The sequence below is a fragment of the Hetaerina americana genome, unplaced genomic scaffold (assembly GCF_022747635.1).
Source record: "Hetaerina americana unplaced genomic scaffold, ioHetAmer1.1.p SCAF_5, whole genome shotgun sequence".
Taxonomy (NCBI): domain Eukaryota; kingdom Metazoa; phylum Arthropoda; class Insecta; order Odonata; family Calopterygidae; genus Hetaerina; species Hetaerina americana.
This window is the reverse complement of record NW_027287095.1, coordinates 26285173-26301778: the sequence shown is the minus strand read 5'-3', so window position 1 is coordinate 26301778 and position 16606 is coordinate 26285173. Positions and strand designations below refer to the sequence as shown.

The 16606-nt window shown below is 38.3% G+C and overlaps 1 protein-coding gene across 1 annotated transcript in view; it reads left to right on the top strand.

The window, feature by feature from the left end:
* Nucleotides 1-16606, top strand: part of kn (EBF transcription factor knot) — a 287569-nt gene that overhangs the window by 25713 nt on the left and 245250 nt on the right. Inside the window, exons 2-3 of the mRNA XM_071591777.1 lie at nucleotides 7491-7644; nucleotides 9685-9748. Coding sequence (XP_071447878.1) covers nucleotides 7491-7644; nucleotides 9685-9748 — 218 coding nt within the window. The remainder of the gene's footprint in view (nucleotides 1-7490; nucleotides 7645-9684; nucleotides 9749-16606) is intronic.

The window sequence follows — 16606 nt, the reverse complement described above, 5'->3', positions numbered from 1 at the left end:
GGAGAAGAGCATTGCGTGCTCTGAAAAGCTCCAGAGAACCACGGTGAATCTTCTGGAAAACCTTTCCGGACATACAGTGGGATCTAGGTCCAATTGCATTTCCCGGTCCACCACAAGTATTCATTTTTGACCTCGACGGAAAAAATGTATCTCTCCCTCTCTGTCCCCTCCGGAAGTCGTGTCGACTCTGCCTTGATGGCCGCGAACCATCGGTGTGGACTCCGGTGAGGTCGCCCTCCCCTCGATGTACTTTTACAGTCGTACGCGTACGCTCCTTCAGAAATTTTTACTCGCAGATTATCCCGATGTCTTCTTTTTATTTTCTTTCACTCGCTTGAACCTCAAATGCCTCTCTCAGACGCCCATAACCATTCTCTTCCTTCCGCATCACGTGAATTAGTTACCCTCACCGTCGGCCCACCACAGATCCGACTTCCCATCCGCCTCATCTTCAAACCCCGCTCCGCCCGCCGCGAGGGACTCATTGGCGTCCATTGCGACCGACGCGCGAGTATCGGTGCCTCTTTTCCTCTGGTGGGATACGCGATGACCCTCATTGCCTTCCCCTCAACTATACACCTTCCCTACATCCTCCCTCATTACATCTTAATTGGCTCCACCTTCGCCACCCCATTGGCTACTCCTATTACCCGAAAAACTCCCGCTTTCCGCAGTTTAAGATAAAAGGACATTACTTAAAAAAAACAAATTTGCAAACGTGTACCCGAGCCTCTGGAAAAGGTATTTTTCATCAGGCGTCTGAAGAAAAGTAATGAAGCCATGACGTGAGAATTATAACGTGGAGTTCGGGATAGGTGTGACGGGGGAAGTGGGTGTTGAGTGGCTTAGCGATAGGGTTGCCTTAAAGATCAATAGGACGGCGATTATGGGTTTTAGGTGTCCTCAGGTACTGAGGAAAGGAAGAAAGTGAGTTTTCACCCCGAATCCTTTTATGTTTCTGAGCTAAAATTTGTATATTTCGTGTGTGGATATGCGCGTGTGCGCATGGGTCCACCCAAAACGAATTGATTGGACCACTAAGCAGCGAATAGCTCGTCAAAGGGATACGAAATCGGCGCGTGGGAATTGGAGGTGCCGGAAAGGAATGGCGATCCCATGCAGGCAAGCTAAAAATGGCGCTAGGGACTAATGGGTTAAGGAGTTGAGGAAACGTTAGCCTGTAAACGTCGTCATATGGACACGGACTCCAGGCAAAGAGCAAATAACCAAGGCAATCATTCTAAGAGTTTAATGAATTGCAAATAAGGTTGCATTTACTTCCTGGTGTCACAGAAGGAAGTCCAGTCCAATCAAAACGTGCATTTTCTGCATTGCCTGAAAGTTAATTTTTTTTAAATTCATGACAAAAATGTCCAGATCCAGAGAACACCCAAACTGGTTTTTATTGGACTAGGTGCGATCATCTGCGTTTTTTTATTGCATATAACCAACAAATGAAGAGTTTGCGTTGATTAAAAGGACTATGTTGTCGTAAAACGACGATGAAGGCAGTTGTTAAAAAGGTATGTAGCGGAGAAAATTCCTTTTACTATACACTCATTAATATGGAAGGGAAAGTCTCGCCAATGAATGCATGCGCAATTTTGTGAAATCTGAAATTAAACTGGAATAAAATCTTTGCGGATACATATCACTAAGATAGTTGGTATTTTTAGTATATCCAGTTTAATCACCTACGTGGAATACAGTGTATCTGAAGATTTGTGATAAAACAAGTTGTGCCGTGGGGAATTTCTTATTTTCGTGAAAGTCACAAAGTTTTTTTTCAATTTGGAATGGTCTTATTTTTTCACCTAATCACTTATGATTTTGGAAACTAAGACCGCATTTTTGCTGTCCTATGAAGGTGTCTGTGATGTTAACCTGTATTTTTATTAGCACACTGAAAATATCTTCTTAGTTACATAATGCTCTTATCATCTTTTCATAAATCGCTAATTGAAAGTCTCCCCTGTTAAAAAGGAGAATTGTTAAAGGGACGGCAGTGAGCATTATCCTTACTCATAAAGAGTAAAACCCTTATCATGTGTGCAGAGATAAAATCTAACAGCTTGTGTATCGAGTTCGCCATTAACATGTAACTAACATCTCGTCATTAACTAACGTCATTAACAACTAACAGTCACCGCTTTGGCAGCTCCCCTTTTCATTAGAAGTGATCATTGGAATTTTGATCTTCATCACGCCTCGGTGAAATATTTCAAGAACATGAATATAGCTATTAATTATATAATATCTTTGGTTGTCATCTATATATTTTAAAGCGATATAAATTGTGGGTTTAGGAGGGACTTTGCCCCGAGTATTTATGCTTCTTGGTCCATCGTGCCAAACTCACGTTAAACCTGCCTGCCACATGCAGATAGGAGACAAAAGCAATACAGTCAATGTACAGAGAGAATCCATGCTAGGGCTCTGGTGACTATGCACTTCAAAAGACAGTAGTAATGAAACTACGTAGAAATTCGGGTAATATATGGTAGAAAAATGGCAGAGATATGCAATATACGCTTTTGTCATTACATTTACCTTTAGTTTAAGCGATAAACCATTTTACTTAAAAAATCCTATTTTGAAAAAAAGTTGCCAAATATGTATTCACTTCGAAAATATGTCTGAAATCTTGTTAAAAAATTAAATAGTGCGCATGCTGAAGACATCGTCACAAATATACCATCAAATTTTATCATTTTAAACTGACATTTACTCTTAAAATGAATCTAGAAAATCTATCAGATACGTAGGCCCTTATTTAAAGTTGCGATTTATGGGCTTAGCTTACTTTTTCAAAAGTCCAAACGTTCCCATTTAAACGGTTTCACTAATGCATAGTCTGTCAAGCTGAAGTTGAAAATAATATATTGGAAATGTTAGTATCCGTTTAAGTAATTGCCTACATGTTAATATAAAATGCTTGAATAAATGCCTACCTACATTTGAGGTGGTAATAGAATTTTCAAACTGATATAATAGAATTGAAAACCGCACTTGACATATTCATGCTCATTCCGCAAAAACCGGGGATCGGGATTGGTGCGGTAGCTATCGTACTGGCTTCCTACCCAGAGGTTCAAATCCCAGCGGTGTTGAATATTTTTCAGAGGTATCTTGATCCCTACTTGAGGTGAGTGCGCCGTCCGTCGGATGGGACGTTAAGCTGCGGACCCCTGGGAGCCTTTTGTTAAGAGTAGGCTAATTTCTCTCCACCCTTCATCCTTTCCTGTCCATCCCCTATGGCGCAAATGACCTCAGCAGTCGGTCGCCTCCCCTAAATACTACTACTACTACTCCGCAAAAATCTTAATACATCCATTATTTTTGCATGCTACATCCATAAATCTATAACAAAACGGAAATTAATTTCGAAAGAAAAAAGACATTGTCGAGTTTACGAAATAAAGACTTGTAGGTTGAACTGGGAACATTTTGGATCTCATATTATTTTCTCGAAGTATAATGGTATGAGGGTGAGTTTCTTTGCGGCTTTTTGTTTAAATATTTATTGGTCTCATAGAGATTATGTAAGTCAATAAAAATATCCTTAAAAATAGCCTTAGGATGGATGGAGTGAAATCAGAAGGGCTGAATATGAAGAAAATTAAAATGGTTATCTTTAAATATCGGAGATGGAAGGGACCGCAGGAGAAGTAATGCAAAAAAATTAGAAAATTACCTCTACTCTATGACCAGAAACAGATTTATATCCATTTAAGTTTACCTGTACAAAGGCTGAAATGCCAAGAGTTGTCGTTTGAGTAACGTAATCAAACCTACTGGAAATTTTTCACGCCATTGACATACATAGCAGTGAATTTGAAATACACTTCAACAACGTATTAGAGTATCTTCAGTTTTGGAAATAACTTCATTTACGTATCAATGTAGACTTAAGTTAAGGTTTTCCGAAGAATTCTACTGCTTTCGCAAATTTAATGATTAACTAACTAATCGTATATTTACAAGTTAAACGCGATGAATGGCCAAATCTAAAATTATACTTTTGGTTTATTTCAAATTATTTTTGACTTCCAAAAGAAATAAACAGCTAGTAAACCTTATCGGATTCACATATTTTTACCTTTGAAATACTTCCTTCAGTTCTTCATTTTTTCCGGAATTTCGCATTCAAAAATTTCGTCTTCTCCGTGTCTATTTTTCTTTTTTAATCTCAAAAGTCCATATCACCAAATTGGAATCATCCTTTTTTCGGGTGATATCAAATACTTAAACTTTTATTCATCCATTATATTTCAATTTAGTTTGTTCCCAGTATTTTACAATACTTCTTAGTTTATATATCCTCAACTAGAACAACGTAAAAATCAATAATTAGACTAATACTGGCGATGAAAATATTGAATTTCACAAGTTATTACTTTTACTCATGCTCTGTTTTTTTCCTTACATAAAGTTTTAAATTACGTTTGTTTAAACTGATAACATGAGGATGTGATGACCGGAAATAGGAGGCCTTTCAATAGCTTTATTTAGCATGCTTGATTTCAATGGATATAGATAAAATTAGGTGGTGCAAAGAGAGTCGCGAGTAGAGAGATGCCAAAATAGATCAAATTTTTCGCTTGGTGGAAAAATTATTGCAAAAGACACGGTTAATCATTCAACATAGGTCACACTGGAAAGTTAAAAAAAATAGAATGATGATAATGATACATTTTGTGGAGATATTTGTCCGTTGTCCATTGTTTATCAGTTCAAATTTATTCTGCATTGATCAAACAAATGCTTTAAAAAAATCCCTGAATGAAATTTCAAGAATACTTTTTTGGCTCACATTTCATACTTACGTTTAGGTTCAATTGATTTGTGGATGTCGATACATAGTGTGCAATCCTAAGTCCTCAGAGTATATGATAATGTTACCGTAAGTAAGATGATTAGTATTATATTCTCTAATTTTTACAATACTCGCTGATTAAAATATTGGAAAATATGTATAATATTTGCAGTGATCTTCATTATTAGCAATTGACAATTATTAAGCTTCAATATTAGAAGAAAGGGTGTGATGAAAGGCCGCAGTAGTTGCGCATCTTATTCAAAGTTATCACTGATATATTTCGATCCACTAAAACTGTGGTAGTTGAAATATCATATAGTATTCCAAATTGCTTCACGGATTCTAGGAACATTTTTAGTCAATGATATTATATTCACTCCGTTTTATCAGTTTATTTCTTTTAGCTGTACAAATGTAATAAATCTATTTTTTCTTCACCCATAGATAATACATTCCGTTGTCCGTCAGGCTTAAGATTCTCTAAAAATACGCGGCAACAAATGATATTCCGGGAGGAATGTATAGGGGAAGAAGGTTCATTGGAAAGGTGCTCGAAGAAATTTCTGGGAGTTTTGTTCTGCAAGGGAGTTTAGTTTCCAAAGTTTATCTGGCTTGATTTTTTTATACGTTTTTGTATGCTCATCGAAGTTTTACCTCCCAATCCTCCTCCCTCCCCCTCCACCCAACCCACCCCCATTCTCCGCACAATGGTCCGTGCACGGTGAATTTTTTCAAGCTACATTGTCTCTCTTTATTGTCGACCATTCTCTCCTGCCTGCCTTTTCCTCGTAACCGCGTCCATTTTTTCCGCGCGTTTTTCGTTTTTTTTAGGGAGCGTCACCCGCCTCTGCTGCCTGTGATCCCCCCTCCCCCCCCGTCCCTTGGTATCCACCGAGACCCTCCGCCCGTTCTCTCTCCTCCCCCCATCCCTTCCTTGCCCACAATCGCCCTAAACAGGACTCCATTGTAATGACCGAAAATGACTCGGGCGTCGTCGATTGATGCATGTGCGTTTTGCGTGAAATAAAAAAAAACAAACCGATGTGAATGAATTGATGTATATTTTTTTCGGAAAAAAGTAACCGACACCGAATCGCCGGGCGTACGAAAAAAAAGAAGAAAACCGAAAAACAAAATGGATGGAGTCACCAAACTGATGGTTTTGTAAAAAAAATGTGAGATATATAGAGTCACCCTCCCTGCGATCCAATCCACCCCCACCCCACTTCCCCCCTCACCCCACACCCCCGTATAATAATAATGTATCGATGGTTTTACTCGTTTTCGAGTTCGTTTCTCTCCCTCTTTTTTTTGTCGACACCCTTGGGAGTTGCGAAAGGGGAGAGTCGGGCCAATTTTCCCTCATTAACACTCTGCCCTTGCTAATTACAATATACAATACAGAAACTTATTCGAACGTCATATTCATTTGCTTCAAGCTTTGATGGTGTCGTTTATTTTCAATTGAAGTTGTTCGCAAAAATGCTTGTGTAACATCCCCTCGAATTAAAAGCGTCTAACCGATTTTGAATGATGGATATAGGAACGAGATGATTGTGCGTTTAATATTTATTGCCGCATTAGTTATTTAAAATCAATAGGTGGTATAATTATAAGTCTTATGATGCTAATTGAATTTAACAATGCATTTGATTGTGGTCAAATTGTATTTAGCCTTCTTTAGCGTTTAATTAAAGGGTGCACCTTAATATTAACAGTCTTTTTTCCTTGTCTCGCTTTGTTGTTTGCAATGAAAAACGAGAGAAGTTATTTCTGTGGCATTTGAACATGTCACTCTTACAGTTGGAAATGTTTATTCATCATACAATAACGTATAAATAGTTAAATTTCCCTTCAACCTGAAACAATCTTTCATTTTCTATAACCATTATTTTCCCATTGTTTTTCATATATTTTAGTTATTAAACTCATGCATAGCACATAACACCACCACCAGTAAACAATAATTCAATCAAATTAAGTTCAGAAAATACACGGAATTTTCGTCATATATATGTTTAAAACAGATAGTTAAGATAATTTCGGAATATGCCTTTCTAAGTTCTGCATGTAAAATCATATTTTGATGTTACGCGATAGTAGTTTCTACATATGTTATGATTTAATTGTTGTTTATATTACTCTGCTAGCCTCAGAACTCTAATTACTTTTATCGCCATCATTTCATCTTGTTAAAACATTAGTCCAAATGTTTACATCTACTTCTCTGTTCACTCCGGTGAATCCTTCATTACAATAACACCCTATTTACCTATTTGAAAATATAAAATCCATGATAACATTTTTTATTTGTATGAGATAAGCATGTAATATTATTAATGTGTCAGTTTTTTGGAAAAATATTTTTTAATTGCTAAAAAAATAACTTATACTGTGTGAATCTTAAATAAATATACTTTTGGATAATATCAATTAATTTAGTGAAGTATAAGCATCGCAATAAATTGTTCTAGAATAGGCATGAAGTGGTGACTATAATGAAAAGCAAATTTCCATAAATGATTAACTTAATGTCAATTTTTCAATGTAAAATATTAGTACACTGAGAAAAATTTTAAATATAAAAACATATTTTTAATAAGTATAATATTTCTCTAATATTTTGGCATGGTTTTCTAACACATGGAATTATTTTGTTTCCTTAAATTAGTGTTGGAATTGGACGGGCGCACTTCGAAAAGCAGCCCCCAAGCAACCTCAGGAAGTCAAATTTTTTCCACTTCGTCATCGCGCTCTACGATCGAGCGGGACAGCCCGTGGAAATCGAAAGGACGGCGTTCATCGGCTTCATCGAGAAAGACCAGGTGAATATCTCATTTTAAGTGCATGATCAGCAAACAGGCATAAATAGCCGTCTCATCCACCACGACATCTAAGGGATTCTCTCATTGAATTTTGGAATTATGTCCGGTGAAAAATAATCCTTTTGGTTTCCACTCCAGTGTGAAAATTCATAGATAATTACCACCTTGAATGAGATATATTTGGAAAAACAAACAATGAAAGAAATTGAAGTTGTAATACATATTAATTACATGGAAAAAGGAAGTGAACGACTGTACCAGAAGTAACAATCGACGCGAAGTAAACTATGAAAACTGAGAATAATGAACGTAGAATTTTTTTTTTATAGAATCTGTCTAATGAATAACTATTCATGACGGTTTAACTAGACTACGTATGTTACATTTAAATCACAAAAGAGCTTATTAATTTCCCCGTCAAGATAGGCAACTGAAAGCTACCTCTAAAAGAAGCGGGTTGCCCATGCCCATTTGGATGGACATAACTTATGGGTTGTCCCCGAAAATTCATTTTTATATAGTTTACGATGGTGTCCTAAGGAAAAATAATAATGCATATATACATTTGTAATATTTAATTTATGTATACCCGGTAATAAAAAAAACAACGCTTCCTTTCACAAAGAATGTGAAAAAAATCCATGATGCGAATGTCTATATCCCCAAAGGATATCTCATTTTATATTAATGAAATGCCTTTTACGAGGTTGTAGTCAGTTTTTGGAAACGGAGGAGCAATATGCCCTCAACTCCAACTCATTTGTCAAATTGCGAGATCAGCTCATCCCAAATGTTGCTTTCAAAACATTTTCTCTACTCAAATCAAAATCCAATGCTATCGTAATAGCCAGCGAGTTTCAATTTTATTGCCATTAGTACTTTTTGGTGAGCCTCTTCTGATGGTTATAACGTATAAAAATTGGAGGAAGTTTCACTTGATGTGGATTTATGTTTCATTTAAAAATTAGATTGTTTAATATTAAATAATGAGGTGGTCTGGAAAAGTTCAAATCTGGGTGTGAACATTTTTACCCAGTATGAGAGTGCAAATTTTGTATTCCAAATATAAGTGAGTTTTGAAAATAAGTGTCCTAAATGTTGAAAATTTTAAATATATAAAGGAATGCAATGTTAGGTTCAGATTCAGGTATTAGTTTAGCTCATGCTATTAATCAAAAGGTTGAGATTGCTCATAACCTTACATTTATAAAATTTCAGCCCCAGCACTGAAAGCAAATAACCATTCAAAGTTAGCAAGAAACCCCATAAACTCAAGAAAACTGTGCGCAGTGTTTTATTATTGCAAAGGGTGGATAAATGTATGAAGTTTAAATGAATGGAAGCGTCACAGGGATTTTTACAACATTATAATGGAAGAGAAATCATTTAACTAGTCGTCAATGATCAATGTGAGTAGAGGATTATCTTTAAAAATGATTAACCTCGGTTCAAATTTTAAAAATTAAGTAAACTAAGCATAGTATAATGCAATCATTTCATACACTACTTAGACGTCTTTTGCTATTTTGGATTTTCTTTTTAGTGTTATTAATTTATCAATTTTGATTGTTAAAAATGATTTTCAGTAAGGTTTCATAAGGTTCCAAGCATGCTTTTATGCATCAGTTTATTTAACTCAAAGTTTTGGCCTACCGTTCCTCGCTTTTTCGTTTAAAACACTGGCTCATAAAAATTCAATATTTCTTTTACTTACAGTTTAACACTGCAAAATAGATATTTTAAAATAATTTTTCTGACCTTTTGAAATAATGCTTCATCACTTAAATATTTGTGTATGCTTGGGTTTAATTGCAGATATTGAGTTTTTTTAATATCTGTAAAAGTCTCTCATATCCTTGATTATTACGAATAATCTAATCTCGTATATCTGTTTAACTCGTTTAACTTATCATCATTCTCCTAAAATTAACTGAATTCAATAATTTGAAGCCATTTGAATTCAGTTATTTTTTACCACTACATTAGATTTCGTACCTAATCTCCATTAAATGTACTAATTTTATAACCATTATATTTTAGGAGGCCGAACCGCAGAAAACCAACAATGGCATTCAGTACCGGTTACAGCTCCTCTACGCCAACGGTAAGATCTTTATGAAGTTTTTTCTCCCGAAATAATAGAAATTTTGCCTCTCTTGATCTAAATTATTATACATGATGCATGCGGAAACATTATACAAATCATAGTATGTATAAATTATATAAACTGAATATATATATATATATATATATATATATATATATATATATTCAGTTTGAATGATGGTATAAACAGAAAATTATAATATTGCTTTATCCTCACTATAGTTCCTTTACCCTAGCAAGTGAAATTTTCATTAATTTTTCCAATATTTTAACCAACGTATTTGTTCAACATCATCATGAATATTATACCTAGTATTATGACACATTTATGTTATAACCATACCATTATGCAATATACTTTGTGAATCAATCTAAATAGTTCCCATTTTTGTAAAGTATTTTTTTTCACTATTCTATATTATGTTTGGTCTCAATGTATTCACCTTTCTAATCTATTAATGCTGAAAAATGCCATCAATGCATACCAACTTCAATCGCCATGATGTTATTTTTTTTTAAAGTATACTGAAGTTGCTACAGCAAAAAGGTGTACTTCATCAGCTTTAATACTTTCCTGGGAAATTTCAGTAATGAGAACTGGAATTGCTTCGTATGAAATGAGGTACGAAAATTGAAATGTACATTATTCAGTAATGAAGAGAAAAATATATGTAGTATCTGCTGAATTTTTATGGACACAGGGTATCCCAGTAGAAAATTGCCCTAGGCTACTGATGGGAGTTCCCGGGCTCGATGCCCGGGAACGTCTCGGGGCACCCCCAGTTTCACCCAAGCTATGTGACTTTTGAGTACCAGATCTTCCTGGGAAACCGCAAGTGGCACAGTAAAAGGAGCAGGCCTTCCTACCCGGATGTTTGAATTTCACAACCATATGGATGACCGACTTAGTATGGCTGTTGACTTTCTTTTCTAACTAATTAATATAAGATCATGATGCTTCATTGGTTACAAGTACTTCATAAAAGATGCCTCTTTTGTTAAAAAATGATTGGCTTAATAAGATATCATTTTTGCATTTAATAACTACACGGTCACAATATAAGTCTAGTGGTAAAATGTAAAAAGTTTATGACATATATTTAGAGTGAACTTCTGAAACATTATGACAATGAAGAGTATTTTAGGAAGTAATAATTCAAATAACCTATTTGTTTTGCTTTAATTCTTCCAACGGAGTAGCATTCTAATTAATTCAATAGCTTTACCAGTTACTTTCATAATATCTAATGATACTTAGACTTGTAATGTTTTTATCATTTTTATTTCCATCTCATGATTGATTAGAAGTTACCCGCAACGACAAATAATGTCGAATTGTCATCCAAGTTTGATTAATAGGTGAAATAAATGTAAAAAGTTCATTTGATCATGGAATCGATATCATTCCCACGCCAACTCTAAATTAATTAAATCCTTGTTCATTATGAACGAATGAGTGTGTGGGTGCTCTGATTTTGCGGAGGAGGTGGATGAAAAGGAAACCCGTGCCCTGCTTTCTTCCCCACCCACTACCACTTTCTCCAATCCCACACCACCCTCCTCCTCCACTTCCAAACACCTCCTGACCTCACTCCCCTGAACCTCCTCTCTCCCCTCTTACCCTGAACGCCCTCTCAGCCTCCCCACGAACTAGCGCGCCCACTTTAAGTCCCACCCCCGACCAACTCCGCCAAAGCTCCTCTCTTAAGCCCTCTCCTTGCGGACCTTGCCCGTCCTAGAGCCCACTCGCACTCCCTTTGCCCCGATCCTTTTCTCACGTCCTACCTGCCGGCCGACTCCCCTTCCTGCCCCTCCGCCCTGATCCCCCGTTTTCCATGGTGCACCTCCCACTTCATCCCGCACCTTCTCCCCATCCTCCCACCGTTTTTCCCCGATCCTCCCCCCTCCGGTTACCGTACCCCTCATGGCCTTACCTCTCTCTCTTCCTCTCCCTCCTACCTCCGTCCGCACAAATTTCCCTCCACCAACCACCTTCTCCCATCCTTCCTCCCCCAATACACCTCCGCGAACCCCCCCCCTCAGAGTATTCCACCTTCTCGCATCCCTTTTCGATTTTTTTCTCTCCTCCTCATCCCGTTATTTTTTTTCACTCCCCTTTTAGAACCAATTGAATTGTACCCGCTCAACTTCTGTAATTAAATCTCTCATGGCTATTAGCTGGAAATTATTTTATGGAGGGAATTACATTTAAAATTCCTTCCTTATAAATGCCCCGATAGCAATTTTGTATTTTTCCGTTGCATGCACGCCTCTAATTATTTTATGATTTACCACTAATTTGCTAAAAATTAATAAATGAGTTCTGATTCCATCATGATTTCGTTGGTTACACTTGCCTATTTACAGTCCCCTTTCTTGGATTTAATCAATAAAGTTCTTTATATTTATTGCCCTTGATTGACTGCATACATATATATGAGTGGTGTGTTTATATATTATATATATACATGATGTACATGTATATGTATATATATACACATACATATATGCATATACATATCCACATACACACATACATACAAAGACACACACACATACCAGTTTAGTTTTGGATGGGCATATACATAGTATATGTGCCCATACAATAATTATCTTATTATTAGGTTGTATACCGTATATATATATATATATATATATATATATATATATATATATATATATGAGGAAGGCAACGGGAAACCACCTCAATTATCATTCCCAAGAACAATGTGATGGACAATAGAGATATTTTGAGTCCTGGCAACCACGGGGCTCGGCCCAATCGGCCGTGTGTCGTGCCCGGCAGCGGGGGAGGCAAGGCTTCCGCGGTCGTCATCCCACGAAACCCTTGCAAGGGAAAACCAGCAGCAGCAGGACAGAAGACGCAGGAGAAGAAGACCAAATTAGTTAGAATAGGAACGTGGAATGTTAGGACAATGATGAGGACGGGGAAATTGGAGAATGTTAAGCGAGAGATGGGAAGGGGAAATATAGATATTTTAGGTCTATGCGAGGTGAGATGGAAAGATAGCGGGGATTACTGGAGTGATAAGTATAGAATAATATACAGCGGTGGGGACGAGAGCCAACGAGGGGTTGCCACAGTATTAAATGAAGAGGTAGGAAGAAGCGTAGTCAACATAGAGCAGGTAAATGATAGAATACTACTAGTGGAGATAAAAGCAGAACCGACGAACTTAGTTATTATCCAGGTATACATGCCACCGAGCAACCATAAGGAAGAAGAGGTCGATAGGATATACGATCAGTTAGAGGACATGATTGCATGTGTTCCTGCAGGGAAACATTTGATAGTGATGGGGGATTGGAATGCGACAGTAGGCGAAGGAAGAGATGGTGATGAGGTGGGGGACTACGGTTTAGGGTCGAGGAATGACCGCGGGGAGAAAGCAGTTGAGTTCTGCAGGAGACAGGGGTTAGTTATCACCAACACTTGGTTCAGACACCACAAAAGACGCAGGTATACATGGAAAATGCCAGGTGACTCGGGAAGATATCAGCTAGATTATATCCTGGTTAGACACAGGTTTAGGAACAGTGTGATAAATTCCCACAGCTTCCCGGGAGCGGATGCGGACTCAGACCACAATTTAGTTGTTATGAAATGTAGCGTACGTTTTAAAAAGATAAGGCAGGGGCGGCGAGTTAGAAAATGGAATGTAGAAGCATTAAATGGGTTGAAAAGAAAGGAATACAAACAGGCGGTAGAGAAAATCATGGAGGACGGTAAAGAGCTAAGTACTATTGAAGAAAAATGGGAATGTATCAAAAAAGGGTTGTCTAAAGCGGCAAAAGACACTATTGGAACCGTTAACGCTAAAAGGACTCGTAAACCATGGATCACGGATGAGATGATTACAAAAATGGATGAGCGGCGAAAATGGAAGAATATAAATACAGAATTAGGCAAAATGAAGTACAAAGAATTGAACAATAAATTGAGGCGGGCAACAAATAAAGCAAAGGAAGCATGGTGGAAGACGCAGTGCGAGAATATGGAAAGTCTGCAGAGGAAGGGGGAAATCGGTGCGCTTTACAGCATAGTTAAATCTTTATCGGGAAGTAAGAAAGGGAGATCAACGATAGCAGTTAGAGATAAGGCCGGTAAGGTAATAGTTGACGCAGGAAAGATCCAAGAGAGATGGAAGGAATATGTAGAAGAACTGTATAGTAAAGAGCTTTGACCAACAAAGTTAGACATTGAAAAGGAACATGACGTAGAGGAAGATAGCTTAGGTCCAGGCATACTAGACAATGAGATAGAAAGGGCATTAAGGGAGATGAAACTAAATAAGGCCGTGGGGGTAGATAACATTCCCGTGGAACTTTTGAAATGCTTGGGAAAATGTGGGAGGAAGAGGCTATATGGGCTGATCCGTAGTATTTATGAGGAGGGAATCTGGCCAGAAGACTTTGTGAGATCAGTTTTAGTTCCTATTCCGAAAAAGGTAAAGGCCACGTCATGTGAGGACTATAGGACAATTAGTTTGATATCCCACGCAGCTAAGGTTGTTCTCAGGATCATAAACAAAAGGATAGAGAGTAGGGCAAATGATTACTTAGGGGATGATCAGTTTGGGTTTAGGAAGGGGAGAGGTACGCGTGATGCCATTGCAGTAATGAGATTATTAATCGAGAGGAATATAGAACACAACCAGGAGGTATTTGCCTGTTTCGTAGATTTCGAAAAAGCGTTTGATAGAGTAAATTGGGAAAAACTAATGAGTATATTGCAGAAAATAGGAATAGATTGGAGGGAAAGGAGGCTAATCCGCAACCTGTACATGTCTCAGACTGCTCAGGTGAGGGTGGGAAACGGGGAGTCAGGATGGGCAGTGTTAGGAAGGGGTGTAAGGCAGGGTTGCCCATTATCACCGTTGCTGTTCAACCTGTACGCAGAAGAAATGATCAAAGAGGCATGGGAAGAACTCGAGGTAGGAATGAAAGTGGGCGGGGAATTCGTAAAATCAGTGAGGTTTGCTGATGACCAAGCTTTAGTTTGTCAGTCAGCCAAGGGGCTGCAAGCATTGCTTAGTGAATTGGAAATTCAGTGCGACAGGTATGGGATGAGAATCAATATTAATAAAACAAAGGTTATGCGATTTTCTAGAAAGAAAAAGGCCAAGCTTAACATTAAAATAGGAGGGCAAAAGCTAGAGCAGGTAGAACAGTTTACGTATCTCGGTAGTGTTTTGGACCAACACGGTCAAAGTAGTAGGGACGTAAGGAGAAGAATTGCGCTAGGCAAAGAGGCTTTCACAAGGAGGAGGGAGTTGATGACAGGGACTTTGAGTAAGGATGTTAAGAAAAGACTCGTAAAAACTTTGATATGGAGCGTAGCTATGTACGGAGCGGAAACGTGGTCATTGAAGCAGGAGGATAGACGTAGATTGGAGGCTTTTGAAATGTGGGTGTGGAGAAGAATGGAGAAGGTGAAATGGACAGAGAAGAATACAAATGAGGAAGTACTTGGTATGGTGGGCGAAGAGAGGGGTTTGTTGGGAGCAATCCTATGGAGGCAGGAAAAGTGGATGAAGGGGGTGTTGACCGGCAGTGGGATGTTGAAGACTGTGATAGAGGGTAGAATGTTGGGCAAAAGAGGAAAGGGAAGGAACAGGATAGGGTTGTTGGACGGGATGAAGGGAGGAAGGAAGTACTCAGAGATGAAGAGGGACCTGATATAGAGTAGGATGATTGATTTTGTGTTTTGTTAGGAGTAATAAAATATTTGTTTGGTAGTTGTGTCAGTCCAAAAACCTACCTTAACCGGTAGATTACTTAAAAAAAAATATATATATATATATATATATATATATATATATATATATATATATATATATTCACGTAGTTATACTGCAATGTACTACAAATATTCTAGTATAACTACGTCAGCTGTTGTGATGAGAAATAAAAGAACAAATTGCATTAAGAGAAAAGTATTCCTAGGTTGAGAAGAAGAGCTAATTGTGAGACATTTAAAATTTAAACAACTAAATCTTTTAATAAAAATGTTAACCTAATTCCAATCTTCATGCACTGATGTTCATAACGTCACAACCTGTGATTCGCATTGTGTACATAATAATTAATAACCTTAAAGGCTGAGGTGGAATTCTTAATGTTTAGCATATACTGAATCGAATGGTTTACTCTAATCTCTCATGAAGAGAGATGATTTCATTTCTGAATTCTCGGCAGTAAAAAACTGTATTAAAATTTCACGCGCAGTTTTGATATACCCAAAAGTATCTTAAATTCCGTCTCTCCACTAAAATTATCTTTTCACATATCAATCCCTTCTTCCATTTCCTGCGTATCTGCGCCCTCGACACCACCTCCATTCCCACCCCTTTTCCCCATACCGTTTCACCATCCAGGGCTCTTCTCGCCCCTTCCTCCCATTCCCTCGCTCCCAGCCCCTAACCCTCCCTCCTCCCGTGGCGGCGCATGTATGGGGGTGTTCGGGTAGTATTAGGTAATTCCACTTAATGCACGCGGGGAGTAAGCGTGGCGTCGATGTCCGGGGGACGGGGTGTGCGAGACGGGCAGGGCTGTGGGGTGGAGGTGGAGCGAAGATGTTAAATGGGATGTGGGGTGGGGTTCCCTGGGACAGGAGAGGGGGAAGGAGCATACGGGTATGTGGTGGCGGATCGGAAAGGGACCCTTCACCCCTCTCCCTCCCCCGGGAGGGAGTTGAGGGGGAGGAGATAGTGGCCAGGGCGCACATACGCACGCACGGAGAGACCCCACACGTGTAGTGTGCGTGTTCGGGTGAGAGCAGCGAGGGTAGTGGGACGAGAGGAGTGCGTACGCGTCGGTTCGAGGACCGCGGGCG